Raw genomic sequence first — 17,872 nt, 5'->3', positions numbered from 1 at the left:
CGTTATAATGTTACTTACATAGATATTTGCATACTGGCGGCGAAAAATGGCAAGCACTTTCATAAACGTATTAAAAGCTGATTCTAGACATACAAATATTTTGGATCAAAAGAGGATTGTTTTTAGAAAAAAATGGCGATATATGTCGATGTTTCATGTACATCTTTATTTGGACCTTTTTTACCAAAAAAAAAATCTTTATTTGGACCTCAATCGTATCGTCTGAGTCTCGGTATTGGATTGCTCAACTTATTACCAAAAAAAAGGTATAGGTAATCATTTTATTTACGTAGTACATCATCGTTCCATTTCCATTTTTATTCATTTTAATTAAAAATTATTCATGATTAAACGTAGTTTTGCAACTGATGAAAAGCTTCTGCCATGAAAACAACTAGTGATTCAGGAGGTCCTCAGAATTTTAACCAACTTTCATAGGTCTTCTATGGAAATTTCAACTTATTTCTAGATTTTGGTAAACATGGGAAAAAAATGACCACTTGGGCAAACCAACTGAAATCAGGGCTAGTGCTTATATTAATTATATAGAAAAACAGTTAAAGAAAATTCAAATTACAGCGAGAACTATTGACACGTGTGCAGAAACATCGATATGGAAACGTAGCTCTTTTATTTTCCACGAATCTTTTTGATGGAACTTGAAAGATGAGTCTGGACCGTCTGGTTATTGTATAATTGTGTTTGCTGAGAATTAGAATGTTTGAGTTCCACTATTTCCATCATAACTTTTGTACTCTGCTTTTTTCATATTCTCATCTTAACTTTTGAGTCGACAAAAACTGTTCATGATCGCATTCAAAAAATGCAAAAATAAGCATAACATTATAAATAAGTTTTATGTTGTCAAAAAAGAAATACGAATCATCAATAATACTTGTAGAGATCATATCAGCAAATTCGTTTTGGGTTATAATAACATCAAATGCAGATATACATGGAATTAAATCCTATAGTAGATCAACCATTGGATCTATCCATATCCAAATAATATTCAAGTCAAATTAGGCCACCCGTTGAGGATAAATTTGTTATGCTTCTTTCCAAAGTTCTGATCGTTCTATTTTGAATAAATGGTAAAGAGTTAGTTGCTGTCTTGCTGATTATGACGGAGTGTTTCAATTCCAGAATGTTTGCAAATGGTTTTGTAGAATTCGAGTATATAAATATCCTTAAACTGCATCTCTTGCATTTCTCTTTGATCTCTAACACGTTTTAAATGCTATAACACGGTGAAAGCTTAGACGTCCCACATAGATCAATGTTTTGTATTCATACAATTAACCATTATGCCATGTACTATCCGGTTTCCTTGTTTCTCACTTACATTACACTTCATTATGCACTTTTCATATGGGGATCAGTTCATGTGAGCACTAGTTTGTTCTTTATTGTCCTGATACTCAGTTGACTTAAATCATGTTTTGCCATATCTTCAATAAAACCTACGAGAATCATATTTTGCATATTAATCCAAAATAACATTTAATTTGAAACAAAAAAAAAAACTTTAAAATGACATTTAATTTCAAAGGATAAAACTAATTCGATTAAAAAAACTTATAACATGTTGAGCTTATAACATCAAATAAAGTGGTCCAAATATATGGGATATAAAATGCAATCTGATCTTTATGATGAAGTTCTATAATGTAATTATTATGTATGCCATATGTTACCATCATACGTTGCTACTACTCTCACCTCAAACAAAAGTTATCCATCACAGGTTCCAGAATTTTGTTGGGCACCACCATTGATTTATTTTTCTTCCAGTGTATTGAGGTGATATCGTAATATAAAAATCATTGAAAGCCGAAAAAAATTATGAATGAAGTGATTATGTAATACTTAAAGAAGAAAAAGACGTTAGTTCGTGACACCACTCTTTCAAGTTTCAACAACCGATTAAGCAAAATTCCAATTCTCTCTTAAAAACTTGAAAGCTTTTTTTCAACCCACATCAACTTGGGTTTTTTCTTAAAAAGCTTTTAAAAGTCCCTTAAAATATTCTAGAAACCTCTGCAAGAGCTAGAAGGTTCCATTTAACGCTGATCTATTTTCCTCCTCGGCATCGTACGGTTCATATTGTTGTCAACTAGTTAATCGGAAATAAAGAACTATCGCCAACATTCGCCTGAGAAATTTTCCCAATCGGAGAGTTAATTAGGGTTTCTGAGCTTCTTCAGACAAAGAAGAAATTCCGTGAGATAAAGATGTGGCACGAAGCAAGAAGATCGGAGAAGAAGGTGCACGATATGATGGACGCCGCTCGGAAAAGAGCGCAGCGGCGAGCTATCTACTTAGCTAAACGCCGTGGAGATCCAATTCAGTCGATCCAAGCCGTTGGATCTCGCTACCGAATCTTCCGTGATGATGGTCTTTACCAAGCCACCGAGGATCAACAGGGCCTGTAATAATGATACCTAATCGGATTCTCTTTCTTCGAATGTTTTTTTTTTTCGATTCAGCTTGATTGCGTATCGATGATGAACGAAATTTTGTATCAGGATACCATGGAATGGGAAGCAGGATGTTATGATTGATAGGTAATTAACAATTTTGTTAGGGTTTATCGATCTCAGTCGATTTGCATGCTTGTTCTGGAAATTGTTTGTTCATTGACTAGTTCTACTTGTAGATTTGACGGTCGTGCTCTTCTGGATTTTGTGCGTGAGGCTGGTTCGAGAAGCATACGGCCACATAAGAAGTCGGAAGAGGAGGAAGAAGTTGAAGAGTTTGTGAATTTTGAGCGTTATCGGGATTTAATTAAGCATCGGCGTAGAGGATGTCGGTACCTTTTTCCACATTCCGATCAATTTTGTTTCTTGTTTGTTTTTCGATCATATATATTACGGAAAAAGACAATTCAAGGAAAATCCGTGTTCGAGAATCAAAATCTGAGTGAAATTGAGATAAGAGTCCATGGGATAATGCTTCATACTGTGAACAGTTTCTGATGAGGAGGGTTTGCTACATGTCAATCAAGAGCTCGAGGCCAAACTTGCTGCACCCTTCCTAGGGACAAGGTACATTTCCACCTTACTCTTGTGAAAGCTCATTTGTCTTAATCTTCTCAGTCTTTGTTGTAATCACCATTAATCTTCTAGTTTATATAAAAAAAACTTCTTTTGTTCTGTTTTTGGTGTTACTCTGTAGACCACAACCAGCTCAACCACCTGCAAACAAAGGCACATATTCACAGGTTGGGTTTTCATATGCTGGGAACGGAAAAGAGGAATCGTTGGATGCGGACGAAGATGATGATGACGACGAGGATGATGAGGATGAGGAGGAAGAATTTGACAGTAATGACAGCGATGATGAAGGAATGGAAAAAATTGCTAAACAGTTTGGCGTGAAACGATATGGATGGCTCGTTTATATGGACAAGAAGGCAAAAGAGGAAGAGAGAAGGCAAAAGGAACTTATCAAAGGCGATCCTTCAATTGTAAGTTGCTCGTTTTACCCATGAAGGTTATGTCTTCTTTTCTTGTTTTTGCTTGTCTACTAATGAATGTGAATGAATCAAAATTCGTGAATGTAGAAGAAGCTAAGTCGCAAGGAAAGAAGAAAGGTCTCTAGGATAGAGAGGGATAGAGAAAGAGAATCTTCAAGGAGTATTAGAAGGCGTCATGATCCCTACAGGTGAGATAGTGTAAGACATAAGAAAAGGAAAAGTCAGTGGATTTTCAACTCACTGAAATGATGCTTCTTAATGCATAGGGAGTCTCGGAGGAGTCCTACTTATGAGGCTTATCCACGTTCAAGAAGGTTTTTCTCTTATTAACTTTTTAAAATATGCCATACCATCTATGGAATCATTGGGAAAGTGATTGCTTATCTCTCTTCTTACTCGTTTTCACAGATCACGATCCAGATCCCGGTCATATTCTCCGTCATACTCAAGGCGGAATGGTCGTAGAGACCACTCTGATGAGATCAGCAAACCAAAAATCGAATATATTACAGAATTTGGAGGCTCTGGAGATGTAGCAAGTCCAAAGTTTGAAGGATATTCCCCACCGCGTTCACCACCATCTCACACTGACCTCTTAACCCGGTCGGAGCACTCAACCTCTAGTTCTTGCAAAGATAGCCACTTACTCACCACTTGTTGGTTGAGGAAACCTTTTTTGTTTGTAGAATAAATTGGCACTAGATTGATTATCTGTGACAACAAGGGAGATATAGAAGCTTGATTTCTGGAACCCGTTTAAACTGGAATGAAGTTTGCATATTATAATCGATGGAGTAGGAAATTATAATAATTTATTTCCCTGCAGACCATCTTCAGGACATATTCTTGAGGCGCTGCATGTTGATCCTGCATCTGGTGTATCGCTTGAGAAAGACAAGATTGTTAAACCAGCTAAACCGGCAGTGAGGTAGGGTCGTGATTACATATCTGAAGTTTATTTTGGTGTTAGCTGTATCTTCCAGTGAGCTTTTGTGGTCATGAATTAGGAACCTTAATTCCCTTTTCCACTTTGCAGTACTACTACAGCACTAGCGAAGCTTTCAAAACCAGGTACTTCCTCAGGTGGATCTTCAAAACAGACACAAGCGGAGAAGAAAGAAACACCCCAAGAACGACTGAAGAGAATCATGAACAAACAGCTAACAAAACAGAGTACGATCTTAAATTTGCTCTTTTGATCTCTGCAATTAAGTGTAATCGCATTTACTATTAGAAACTGAGATTTTGGATGTATCATATTGTACAGTTAAGAAAGACTCTGCAACAGAGACTGCTAAAAAGCGAGAACAGGAGAGGCAAAGGCTGGAAAAACTAGCCGAAACAAGCCGGTTAAGTCGGAATAGACACAGAGACGAGCCTGAACATAGGCTCATGAAGCGGAGCCGATAAGTTCAAAAAGTTGTTAGGTGTCAATTTGTGAATCGTCGAAACCTTTTTTTTTTTTTAACATCTGGTTCTAAAGTTCGAGTCTATGAAGCTATGTTAAATTAAATTTATTACTTGCTACTTGTTTTTCATGGTTGGCTTTGTTTTGTTAGGAAAATCAGTGCTATAGATTAAATAACAAGGACTGTATTGTGTCGTCTGCCATGCGTTTCATTGTGTGTGAAAGTGTTTTTTTTTATAGACAGAACGTGATAACACGTCCGTTCTAATTTAAACCTTTTATAATATTTTTAAACTCCATCAGTTATCCACAATATTTATGAGAATTTTTCAGCTCTTTGGAATTGTTGTAAAGTACAAAAAGATACAAGGTTTTTTTTGTTAAGAAAGAAATGTTATAGAGCGATTTACATACATAGTCATACCTACATTTAGAAAGTAATTATGGTTGGTCCCTCTAGACAACTTGCTTTAAGTACCAGATTATTCTCAAAAAAAATTATAACCTCCATATTCTTCTACTACGAGTCTACGACCATTTACCGTTTCACTCGATTTTAAAGTAAGAGTACTGTTAAGTTTCTTGGGCTTCCAACTTAAAACCAATTAGCAATAAGTGGAGAGGCCCAAGTCTCTTATATACTAGTGTTAGTCTTTTTAATTTTTCAATGTGGGATTCTAACACGTTCCCTCGAGATGATGGCTCTTATCAGCCCATCTCGAACCGAATCTTACTTTAAAACCGATAATAAACCCTTTTTGAGTTACCTTTATTAGGTCAACAAACAAGGCTTTGATACCATGTTAAGTTTCATGGGCTTCCAACTTAAAACCAATTGATTTTAAGTTGGAAGCCCAGGAAACTTAACAAGTATCCGTAACGCATAGCTAAGCGAAAGGGAGAAGAAAAGAACAACTGTTTTCCAACATTAATGAATCCCGTATTGCTTTTTTAAAAATAAAAAAAAAATTCACTTGAATAATATAATATAGTAGTTTAGCGGGAAAAACACTAACAACGATTTTTCCAACATTAAATGAATCACGTATTACTTCTTGAATAATAATCACTTGCCAGGAAAATTACAAGATATTATAAAGTTAATTCTAGTACTTTAACAGAATTTCCTCCATGTGATGCTACTCATGCTTTCCCTTGGCTTATTTTTTTGTTCCATGCTACGGCATGTTTGTAGGTTTAATTTACGCTATCTTGTTGTGGCTTCAGCTTTGATGAGGGGTTTAGTACTGCCTAATATTTGATCGATCAGTAGGATGATTTTGTACATGTAACCCAAATCATGATATATATAACCAGATGACAAAAAAAAAACAGAATATTCTTTAGCTATTTATTTATATAGTTTCAACAATAGCCTAAATAAATTGCAATACTTTTTTGACTATTTATATTTAGTTTATCACAGAATTGTGTTTTATAAATCTGTGAATGGCAAATGATTAGTTGGATCACAGTTTGAGAACACAAAAAACGTGATGTTAGTTGAGAACTCGCATTCTTTATTGTCTTTACATATATAATAGACGTGCTAATAGCTGAAAACTCTATTAGTCTGATCTCTCTAGGTATCCATTTCTGTGATAAATAGATAAGAACGATTTGAATGAAGGAGAAGAAAAATCAACGTTGAATGTGGTAGGAGCGGAGCCACTGTTTTTCCTGCGCCAATATGATACATGTGGGTTTAATAATTGGACACATTTTCAGATTTTTTGTTTCTCAAGTATCATTATTTATTGATATTATTATAAATGGTTTGTTCAAAAGATGAATGCTACATTAAATGACAACGAGACTAGTGTGTCTTGTCGTCTGCGTGTGTGCGCGCTTGACCATCCCTCTGCGTTAAAGACATAACTTGATAATAGCTCGGTATTATTTTACTAACGCTTTGAAATTTCGTAACTTCACTAGTAATTCACCATTTGATGAATTCTTTGGGATTACGAGTATTTAAAGCCGAAAGTAATGTTCTTTTAAAAAAGTCAATTTAGAATTTCAATGCAAACTAAAAAAACAAGAATGCATTCGTTAAGGATATGAATGTTTATCAAAATGATGACGAATAAAGTATGTTGTTATATACCAGTACATGCGAAATGTCTTCAGAGGTCTATATATATACATAGAAATATTGAAATATCTAAACGTGCTCAGTTCGAACAGCTTAAACTATTGAAATGCTTGTTACAAAAAAAAACTTAAAAACTGCTAGCTTTGCAAACAATTAACTTGTTAAACATCCGATTTAGTTTCTATAAGGAAAAACTGGACAGTAATGCAAAATTTACAGATTACATGCAATGACTCCGACTAATAAAAACGTGAAGCGGCAGAACTGAAAAAAAAGAGGAAAGATTATTACTCTTTAAACACAGTAGAAATTAAAAAAACGTTAGAATTATGCAGAATAAAAAAAATGATCGGAAACTAGTCCAAAAACGAAGAGATATGATATGACGAAACGAAACCGAATTCTACACAATTATTCGATTAAAAGTTTTTTAAAAATCACGGAGTTAATTCACTATCTATGCTCTATCTACCAATTAGAAATAAAAGCAGTATCGTTATTGAGTGCAAGTTTTAGGGTCTACGATCCTGCTTTTTAGGTCTGCAGGAGCTAACAGTTACAAATCTATCTGTATAAGAGACAGGAAAAAAAATGTTGACTGTAAAAATAACGTCAAAGTTAAAAAAAAAAACAAGCGGGAAGCTAAATTAACAGAAACGACAAAAGAGTCTGAAATTTATCGAAAGAACAAAAGGAGCAGAAAAGTCACATGGGAAGAGTTGTGGCTTTGTATAACGGTACAGAGGATCGAAGAAGAAGATAATATAACGGCAGTTAAATCTGTCCAAATCTGTAACTCTTTTTTCTCCATAAATGTTTTTTTTTTCCCTCAATTTCATAAACAATAACAAATTAACACAAACGGTGTAAGAAGAAATGGGTAAATTGAATTATCCCAAAAGAAGTCAGTTTCAAATTGATTTAATGTCTTGAGATTTCTTGGTTTTTCTATATTTTTGTTGGTTGGGTATATGATCGGACCAGCCACGACACTTGTCTTAATGCCAACAAAAAAATTTCTCTCTCATCTCTCTTCTCTCTATTATCTCTCTCTCTCTCTCTCTTCAAGTTCTCACCTTTTGAGATTACAAAGAACACAAAAGTACCTTTCTTTATTCTCTCTTTTCAGTTTACATCACACTCTATTAAACACTCTTCAATCTCCGGTCAACAAAAGTATGATTTCAATTTCTTAGCAAGTTTCAGTTTTTTTCTCCCTCCATCTTTGAATCTGAGACTTTTGTTTTTCCATCTGGATTAATCGGAGGAAAAAAAATGAGAAAGACGTCTGCTTCTTCCAATAGCTTTGGTGGGTTTTTGAGTCCCGGAGCTCCGAGTTACAGCGATAACAAAGGATGGAGCTCCGAGAGAGTTCCTCATCCTTCGTCTTCTACTTCCACCGCCGCAATTAACGGCGGTCGTCGTCACATCGGCTCCGCCTCCGCTTTAGCGACGCCGTTTTACAGCGGCAGAGCCATACCTTCGAAATGGGAAGATGCTGAACGATGGATTTGTAGCCCCGTGGCGGCATACCCACCAGGTGTTTGTAAAAATCCCTCAGTGAGCTCTCACTTCTCCGAGCAGAGGCGGCAGAAATCCAAAAGCGGTCCGATTGTTCCTCCTACGCTGCCGCATCCTCCGACGTCTTCTTCGTCGGCGATTGGGTGTTATCACTATTCTCCGAGGATGACGATGCGGGCCATGGAAGCTCCTCAAGGGAATATGAAGAGTTTAATGGTGGTTGGTTCGCCGTTCTCCACCGGAGTTTTGGAGGCTGATAGGGTATTTAGAGGGAGTGTTGGTGGTGGTTGTGATGGCTATCGACGTGGCCATGGACATAGCCGGAGCTGGGCTGATTTGATGAGTGAAGAAACTTCATCACTTGGTTCCAAAACTGATACAGGTCACAACATTCTCTCTCTATCTCTTTTGCCGATGCAACGAATCTGAAATTAGAACTCTTTGAATCTTCAATCTTGCATCAGAAATTGCAAAAGACACTCACTTTAGGAAATCCAATATTGGAAAGACCAAGTTTGAGCTTGATTCTTGTGGAACTATGGTCAAGATCTAAGCTTTGTTGATTCTGAAAATTGTGCAGAGGAGAAAGCAGAGGACACAAAGGAAGGAGAGATGACGACGGCGGCGCAATCTCCGGTGGTTTCAAGAAGAGATATAGCTACTCAGATGAGCCCAGAAGAGATGAGTCCTAATAATGACCACCAGTCTCCTCGAGAGCTTAACTGTTCATCTCCACCGTTGGTTGTTTCTGTTATTGAGCCTCCTCCGCGGGAAAATCCTTGTAGAGGTGAAGTGAGAGAAGTGAAAATGGATAAAGGAGCAAAGATGATTAAGCGTCCGAAGAGACGAGTAATGTCTTCTGCTAGGGTTATCAGGAGAGAGCAACCTGAGGTTGAAGACAACTCTGAAGCTTCTGCTTCTTCTTCTTCTTGGGATATCTCAGAACCAGCCATGACTCTTTCAAAGTAATCAAACAGAGAGTTTTTTACGACTGTTTCTTCTTGGTCAGCTATTAGTAATGTTCTTTTTTGGTGTAAATATATTTTGCAGGTTGCAAAGAGAGGAAGCGAAGATAGCAGCTTGGGAAAATCTGCAGAAGGCGAAAGCAGAAGCCGCCATTAGAAAGCTTGAGGTCCTCCTTTACACTTATATAAGCGCTCTTCACAAACAGATTATTAGCAGTTATATTGATATTTCTTTGGGTTGAATCACAGGTGAAGCTGGAGAAGAAGAAATCAGCATCAATGGATAAGATCTTGAACAAGCTTCAAACAGCTAAGTTGAAAGCACAAGAGATGAGGAGAAGTTCAGTATCCAGTGACCATCAACAAGAACAACAGGGGAATCATCAAATCTCCAGAAATTCGGTGAAGATCACTCATCTTGTCCGAAGACATACTTTCATGACCCCTTTCATGACTTGCTTCGCTCCTCGTGTTGATTGCAGAAAATCTTCATCTGCTCTCTAGATTATTTTTTATTTTGTTTGTGAAAGACAAATTTGAACAAAAGAAAACAAATATGTACACTGCGACTTTTCTTGTAAAGCTTTATCTGTTCCAATTTTCACTTCTCTGCATAATACCATCACAAACCAGTTTAACTTGTTCCCAAGTAAAAGCATAAAAGCTTCAATACAATTGATCCTGAGAAATTTTGAAACATATATCTGACACAAGTCGAGTTTATATGAATGACCAAGCCAAAGCCAAAGCTAATGAGAAGTTCGTCTGGTGCATTAGTATGGCCGGTACCTCCAGTCTGATCTTGATGGTCTTGCATTCGGCATTCCATATCCCCACTAGCAAGATTTAGTTTGAAACCGAAATGAATCAGAATCAAGTTGTATATAAAGGGTTCTTTGATTAGTGTTTCCGGTTAAATAGTAATATACTCACATCGTCCAAACTCATGCCTCCATACATCCGACCAAAAGAGCGCACTGGACCTCCATAGCCACCAAAATATTCAGGACGAGAAGAACTTAACATGGAATTTCCACCGGCGCTAGGTCCAGCTTCATCAAGCGGTGTTGCTGAATCTATTGCTACCTAACCCAAATATCAAAACAATGTAGTTCTTTCAAACATCTTAAAAGATTCTTGTACTAAGCCTATTTACGCAAAATTCTCAAGTATAAAGCTTTTTACCTCTTGTCCACAGATTTCATGAGATCTCCGGGCTACACGATCTGCAACACCATTTTCAGCAAAGGTAACGAATCCGAAACCTCTATGTCCACTTCTCTTTGGGTCCTATAAAAAAAAAGATGAATGTTAAAATATGTTCACAAACGTTTTCTATGATTGTTCTCACTGTAACTTATAACCCACCTTTGGAATATATGCATCCTGAATACGGCCAAATCTCCCAAAATAATCGCGAAGATCATCAACGGATGCTTCTTGAGGAAGCCGTCCAACAAAGATCTTATTTCCTATTCCCCTCGCTGGTTCCCCTCCTAAGTCAAAAGTGAAGATTCCCTTATAGTAATTTGAAAATTCTTCTGTGTCTAATTAGTATTCTGGTATTATATAACGAGTCTCTTACTTCCATAAAATGAGGCCGGATTATCATACAGAGTAGGAGCACCAAGAGCTGCGTATCTTGTAGCAGCAGAAATGTAAGCATCATAAGCTCCATAACCACCTGGAGCTCCAAATCCTCCTGGAACAGCCACAGGTGGGCGCGGCATTCTAGCCGCTGGTGGTGGCCTCGGAGGATGATGATCATCCTCCTTTGGTGTCGCTCGATCAACAGCAACCGTTGAACCTCCCAGATCATGAGTGTCTTCCATCAGCTCCTCCACTGAATCTGAAAAAAAAAAAAAAAAGAGAAAGGTTTCTTCTGCATTTAAACAAGATTTCCAAACATGTAAAGATGAACTACAACTGTAACAGGTAAAGACAAAGGAGATTTAAGCTAAAAACTGACCAGCACTAGCGAATGTTATAAACCCAATTCCTCGGTGTTGCTTCGAGTTGTGGTCCTAAAATAGAAAATGGGGAAATGGTATCACTACACAATAATCCAGGAGGCGCTAAGCATAGCCAAATCTGACCACAAACTCTTAGAAGTGTTGTATATTATCAGACATACAGTTAAGATAATGATAGATTACCTTAGGCATGTATAAGTCTGTTATCTCCCCGTACCTCTCAAAATGGCTGCATAAGAGAAGTTAAGGAATGCTTATATTTCCCAAAGCTAGTAGAAACCAACCATTCTCAAAAATAAAAACAGACTAAAGCAAATTGGATTACCTTCGGAAATCTGATTCAGAGACTGATGGAGGGATTCGAGCAACAAAGATCCTTGTCACCTTTTTTGCAGGCTGTCTCATCTCTTCCTGGCACAATAACATAACCTTCTTGAGCAAAGATGATCGGAGAAAACTAATTTTATTATGAGATTCCCAAAATCCTTGAAACCAACCTTTGGTGTAGCCACTTTTACTTCCAAGATTCTGTTCCCCAAAAAGTGTTCACCTTTCAAAGCGTTCTACAAGTAGTAAGAAAGAAAATTAAACAAACAGTAAGACAGATTTGTGAATCGAAAAAGCATCCACCAAGTAATGTTTTTACCTTTGCATCTTCAGCTGAAGCAAAAGTCACATATCCAAATCCACGAGATCTTCCAGTTGATCGATCCTAAACATAAAAAAAAAAAAAAATCTTCAGAAGCTATTCCTGACATTTTCAATGCTCAAAGTCGAAATTAGAAGATAAAACTTATAAAGACTAAAATGCAAACCTTCATGACAATACAATCCTCCAAGTCTCCAAATTTCGACATGTAATCCTTAAGCCCATCGGAATCAATATCCCACGGGATACCCAAAACCTAGATAATCAATTAAATTACAAAACAAAAATCAAAAATTTATGGAAATGAGGCCGAGACGAAGAAGAAAATGTAAAACAAAATTTGCGAAAAAACACAAAATACCACAAGCTTCCGTTCCATGAGATGAGCAAACAAATGTGTAGATCTGGAGAGGAATCGAAACCCTAACAACACTCTCAGGAAACCTCTCGTCTCTCTCTATCTCTCTTCTCTCCCTCTTAAGTTAAATCTCTCACACTCGTCTCTTCGACTCTTGCTCCTGCAAACCACAAGAAGCACATCTCTTTCTCACACACAAATATCATCAAACACCAAATCATCATTTTCTGGGCACACGGAATCTCTCCGATAAGAAACAAAAGAAACTTTAAAATACCCTAAGATTCATTCATTGCCACAAACCAGGAATTCGAACGAGACTCACACACACACACTGACCTTTTGAAATCTCTCTCGCTCTATCTCTCTCCCAAGGAGTTGTCGATTAGAGCCCTAAAAACCTTCCAGAGTCCAGACCCTTTTTGTCTGGATTTCGTATCGAAATGGTCTGCCAACTGAAACGAAAGGGCTCTAATTAGATGGGACTATTCCGGCGATAAAACGTTCACCGTCCATTGCAGCTCCACGATTGGTGACACGTGTTTTTCCCAACATTTCAATTTTTTTTTTTCCATTTTATTGCTAGTAGTAGTAAACAGAGAAACGAGAACTAAACTTAACTACATACAACAGCTATGCAATTTCTCAGTCCATGAAAAAAGAGAAACTTGCTTCACCTCCACATTGATTATATATATATATATATATATATATGTGCAAAACCGACTTTCATTCAAACCTTGTTTGTTTTGTTACCCGCACTATATTCAGAATAGCTTATAATCAGAAACTATAAGACTTGACAAGAACGGTTATGATTTGCAACCTAATTATGCGTAAATCCGAGCAAAAAGACTGCGACTTGGAAATTCCAGGGCACATAGAGTGAGAGGTACCTGATAGGAGAAGCTTCATGAGAGCTACAGGGCACGGCTCGCATTTCACAGATGAAGTACGAACCTATATATTGAGACATGGAGAATCAAATGAGTCGGGAAATTTCAGAAAGAAACCAACTGTAATCACAAACCCCAAACTCGAAACGAAATCAATTGAGACATGAAAAAGGCGAAAGCAAACCTAACGAAATTTGCTGAGTTCCCACTTCACTTTAGACTTGTACCGCTGCTACTTGCCTCCATATCATGCTTCCATTGCTTTACCATTTCACCAAGAGATGTCTTAAAACCCATTTCGTCCTCTTCGATTTCAATGGCGGGTTTCCACTGCTGAATGAGTGATCCAAGGACAGTGACAGCATTAGTCATGTCCGGTCTTTGCTCTGGTTCCTTTGCGCAGCAGTGAATCGCAAGTTCAGCTACATCCTCGATGTTCTTTCGCGTCTCTTCCTCAACCTCTATTGTCTCATCAATAACGTTTGCAAAAGAGTCTTTCTCTCTGAACGACTTCCTGAACCAAATCACAATATGGGTCTCACCTTCCGATCTTGTCTCGTCTATAGCTTCTTGGCCGGTTATCAGATTCATCAAAATGACTCCAAAGCTAAAGACGTCCACCTTTGTCGTAATCCTACCAGTCACTGCAAATTACAAGAGTTTTTTTAGTCGTTATAGTTACAAAGTAAAATGATGATCAGATATATATATATATATATAGATAGAGATATTTGACAAAGGAAATGCGTGAGAAAGCCATACTTGGATATTCAGGTGCGATGTAACCGTATGTTCCAACACACTTGGTCCTGATGGATTCTCTGCCTTCTTCTGTAGAACACACTTGGCCCGCATATCTTCTCCCAGAAGAACGTTTGAGGGTTTTAGGTCTCTGTGAATGTAGCTCTGATTCTGACGAGCCAACGTATGCAGATATTCGACTCCTCTAGCCACATCTAAAGCAACAAGTAGACGTCTGCTCCAATCAAGTGGTCTCAATCCTTCCTTTCTCCAGTCAAATAAATGTCTGTTTAGTGTACCTTGTCGCATATACTGGTAGACCAACAGCCTCTCTTGTCCCTCAAGACAATACCCATGCAAAACCACTAAGTTACGGTGATGTACTCTGGTAAGAACGGTAACCTCAGATCTGAACTCATCAATGCCTTTTCCTCGTATAAAAGACTGAGACATCCTTTTAACTGCAACTTCGATTCCATCAAGAAGTTTACCCTTATACACTTCTCCAAAACCGCCTCTCCCAACAATGTTGCTATCGCGAAAATCATCTGTAGCATCCCTTAGAATCTGCATTGGAATGGCTTTGTTATCACTTTCCACAATCTCGTTGAGCTCAGAAGACTCCTGAGTATGTGGCAACCCTTCATTCGACTCTGACTGCCTATTAGATCGCCTCATTCTCACAAACAAATAGAACGCAATGCATCCTCCTCCAATAAGCAGCAAACCGACAACCACAATACCAATGAAACGACTGCACTTTTCTTGTTACTTGTGTGTGAAGTAACCTGAACGCTGTTCGTCTCAAGCAATGGATTCCCTTCAATGTGTGGAACTATTCAGATCAAGGCTCGTCAGGTTCATCTTCGTGAGTTCAACGGGAATGGTGCCACTAATAAGTTGTGCGACAGATCAATCACGGATAAAGACGTGAGATCCGCAAACCTGGGAGAGATACTGCCCGTCAGGTTCATCCCGATGAAGGCGATCGCTCTGACTCGCCCCTTTAAACATTCTACTCCATACCAATCTTGACACGGATCGTTCCCTTTAAAGCTCTCTGCAAATACAGGCGGGTAGCTAAAGTCTCCAATAACTGAAAGGAGAGCAGACTTGTCTCTGTTGCTACATCGATTCAGACGTGCCTTCACCACTGACACAAAGCAGAGCCAATACACCAAAAATAACAAACTTCTCATCTTCGCTACAAACCCCGAACGATTGCTCTGTAATTCAAGCTTCTCTTTACGGACCTCCTATTTCTTTGTCTTGAGGTATCTGAGATCACAAAACAGAAATGTTTCTTCTGAATCCAAACAATTTTTCAAATAGGTTAAAGTTGAACTGACACTGTAATAGTATCTAGACCGCATTCATCAGTTTCTAATTTTCCTTTCTCATGAGTTTGATGATTAAACGAAGGTTCTGTCATCAAAAAATGTAAAATCCAATAGTGAAGGAGATTTAAGGTAAAAGACTGACCAGACTCCTTGGTGTTGTTTCGAGTTGTAGAGGTAACAACAGAATTGCGCCAGTCGAGAGGTAAACAGAGGACGAGGCTCTTTCTCCACACAAGGCAGAGGCTTGCCTCAACAATTTGGACAAGCTTCAATCTCCACCGACTAAACCCAAAACTTTTCAATCAAGGAAGAGACAGATTCGTTGCCGGAGAAAGTTTCGTTGCCCGAGAAATTTGTTTTGCAGATTAGCAAGATCAAAGAGTTTTGTTGCCGGATAAAATTTCGTTGCCGGAGAAATTTGTTTTGCAGATTAGCGAGATCAAAGAGTTTCGTTGCCGGAGAAATTTTCGTTGCCGGAGAAAGTTTCGTTACCGGAGAAATTTGTTTTGCAGATTAGCGAGATCAAAGAGTTTCGTTGCCGGAGAAATTTTCGTTGCCGGAGAAAGTTTCGTCGCCGGAGAAATTTGTTTTGCAGATTAGCGAGATCAAAGAGTTTCTTTGGCGGAGAAATTTGTTTTGCAGATTAGCAAGATCAAAGAGTTTCGTTGCCGGATAAAATTTCGTTGCCGGAGAAATTTGGTTTGCAGATTAGCAAGATCAAAGCTAAGAGGAAGATAACAGAGATACAACGAAGAGTTATATCTCCGCCGTGAAAGAAGAGAAAGTTTGGTTGCCGGAGAAATTTGTTTTGCAGATTAGCAAGATCAAAGAGTTTTGAGAAAGTTTCGTTGCCGGAGAAATTTGTTTTGCAGATTAGCAAGATCAAAGCTAAGAAGAAGATAACAGAGATACGACGAAGAGTTATATCTCCGCCGTGAAAGAAGAGAAAGTTTCGTTGCCGGAGAAATCGATCACTTTGTTAGATACTAATTGCTAATCTGCAGATGAATTACATTTACTAGCAGTCTCCCCAAATGAATTACATTTAGTAGCAGTCAAGTATTTCTATTCTCAGTCCATTTTTTCTCTTTGTTTAAAAAATGAAAAAGCAAAATATGATTCTGGAAATGGTAAACAGATTTTTTTTAAATCTCTCTTTTCATTTTCACTCCACCAACTAGTGGGCAAACGGACATTTGAATTAAATAGGGTTTAGGATCAAGAATCTAAGAGAAACAGAGAGTTGCAGATGAGTGCGTTGGAGAGTCGCTAGAGAAGAAGATGAAGATGAAGATGAAGCGGACTAGGAGGGAAAAAAAATTATTAAAAAAAAAAATACAATGTTTTAAAAGAACTGGGTATCGAACCTCGGCAAAATTTATCAAAACAGGAAATAAACCACCTCACCAAATAAATTGCCGGTTCGGGGATTATAACTCGCAAACCAATCGGTTTACATAGGGACTTGGTTTTATTTTAATACTTGGGCCAAGAGGGCTTGTTGTGAGGGCCCATCATCTTTGATTTCTGCTTGTGGGCTTCGTTTGTTATTACTGGCCCATTTTTCAGAGACTCCAGTTACTTTGAAACGCTTGTAAACTAATTAAATTCATAGATTTGCTTCGGAGTTACTATTGCTCAATGGTCAGACGCTTCTACAACTTTGACATTGACTTGGTTGCTTTTTTTCGATATATTTTTCTCTTTTCGTAGAATTTTGCAAAAATATGTTATTTACTTCGGATTACTATTAGTAAATTCTCATTTATAGTGTAAAAAAAAATTACTTTCAAGTTTCTTGTTCAGTTTATATTTTTTCTTTTTAGAATATTCTTTTTTAGTCTGGTTCTCATAATTATTTTTTGTTTGACGGGATCGTTAATTTGTCATATATGGCAACAGAAAAGAATTACGGTATGTAATTAGAGCAGGATTATGGTATATAAATTATTTATTTATTTAAATTTGGATTTTTGTTTTAGAGAATATGGTATTAATTATTGCAAGATTTTCATAGGATCGTTAGACATTATTGCAGTTACGGGTTTTAGGTGTGTTTATTTGTGTTTATTTGTTAATTTAGGAAATTAAATTTTAAATGATATTTTAATCAATATATTGTTGAAAGTTTAGGTTTCGGGAGCCCTATATTTATAAAAAAAATCAGGGGCTTGAGGCAAATGCATTTTTCCTAACAAGCTAAACACGGCTCTGTATATATATATATATATATATAATGCTAGATAAAATCAGTTAATCCAGATTATTTGTTTTAAATAATTTATCAGCTAAATGTGACTGGAAAGGTCCTTGTAAAACCGATGCCGACTGCAAGAACGTATGCACAAGCCCTACTGAAGATCCTTCTTTTCTTTTGTGCTTTAAAAAACCCCCAATGTATGGCAAATGTTGCTGCTTAGTTAAAGAGTGATACATCGATATATTTGT

The 17,872-nt window shown here is 37.4% G+C and overlaps 3 protein-coding genes and 1 pseudogene across 4 annotated transcripts; 2 read left to right on the top strand and 2 right to left on the bottom strand.

Moving 5' to 3' along the window:
* The first annotated feature begins 2,067 nt into the window (after nt 1–2,067).
* On the top strand, nt 2,068–5,167 carry LOC18030626 (CLK4-associating serine/arginine rich protein). The gene is made up of 11 exons (XM_006411863.2): nt 2,068–2,431; nt 2,529–2,567; nt 2,660–2,808; nt 2,972–3,047; nt 3,178–3,469; nt 3,566–3,666; nt 3,745–3,792; nt 3,887–4,081; nt 4,305–4,406; nt 4,515–4,651; nt 4,746–5,167. Exons 1-11 carry the CDS (start codon nt 2,235–2,237, stop codon nt 4,886–4,888), a joined length of 1,479 nt encoding a protein of 492 aa, XP_006411926.1. The 5' UTR covers nt 2,068–2,234; the 3' UTR covers nt 4,889–5,167.
* A 2,800-nt stretch (nt 5,168–7,967) lies between these two features.
* On the top strand, nt 7,968–10,086 carry LOC18030625. Its single transcript, XM_006411861.2, has 4 exons — nt 7,968–8,884; nt 9,083–9,467; nt 9,553–9,634; nt 9,717–10,086. Exons 1-4 carry the CDS (start codon nt 8,257–8,259, stop codon nt 9,969–9,971), a joined length of 1,350 nt encoding a protein of 449 aa, XP_006411924.1. The 5' UTR covers nt 7,968–8,256; the 3' UTR covers nt 9,972–10,086.
* Nucleotides 10,038–12,925, bottom strand: LOC18030624 (RNA-binding protein Musashi homolog 2). 2 transcript variants are annotated; one of them, XM_006411860.2, is made up of 13 exons: nt 12,787–12,925; nt 12,451–12,607; nt 12,256–12,345; nt 12,087–12,152; nt 11,938–12,003; nt 11,766–11,851; nt 11,624–11,669; nt 11,437–11,491; nt 11,053–11,316; nt 10,836–10,963; nt 10,653–10,757; nt 10,401–10,553; nt 10,038–10,303 (listed from the first exon to the last, which is right to left on the bottom strand). In XM_006411860.2, the coding sequence occupies exons 2-13, from the start codon at nt 12,466–12,468 to the stop codon at nt 10,241–10,243; spliced, it is 1,140 nt and encodes a 379-aa protein (XP_006411923.1). In that variant the 5' UTR covers nt 12,469–12,607; nt 12,787–12,925; the 3' UTR covers nt 10,038–10,240. The 2 variants fall into 2 exon arrangements, with proteins under 2 accessions (XP_006411923.1, XP_024004675.1); XM_024148907.1 differs by having other exon boundaries at nt 12,451–12,906.
* Nucleotides 12,926–13,553: 628 nt separating this feature from the next.
* Nucleotides 13,554–14,762, bottom strand: LOC18030623 (annotated as a pseudogene).
* Between the last annotated feature and the right edge of the window lie 3,110 nt (nt 14,763–17,872).

This window comes from Eutrema salsugineum, unplaced genomic scaffold, assembly GCF_000478725.1.
Source record: "Eutrema salsugineum unplaced genomic scaffold, Eutsalg1_0 scaffold_1, whole genome shotgun sequence".
NCBI lineage: Eukaryota > Viridiplantae > Streptophyta > Magnoliopsida > Brassicales > Brassicaceae > Eutrema > Eutrema salsugineum.
Note: the sequence above shows the minus strand (reverse complement) of the source record. Positions and strands in the feature narration are given on the sequence as shown.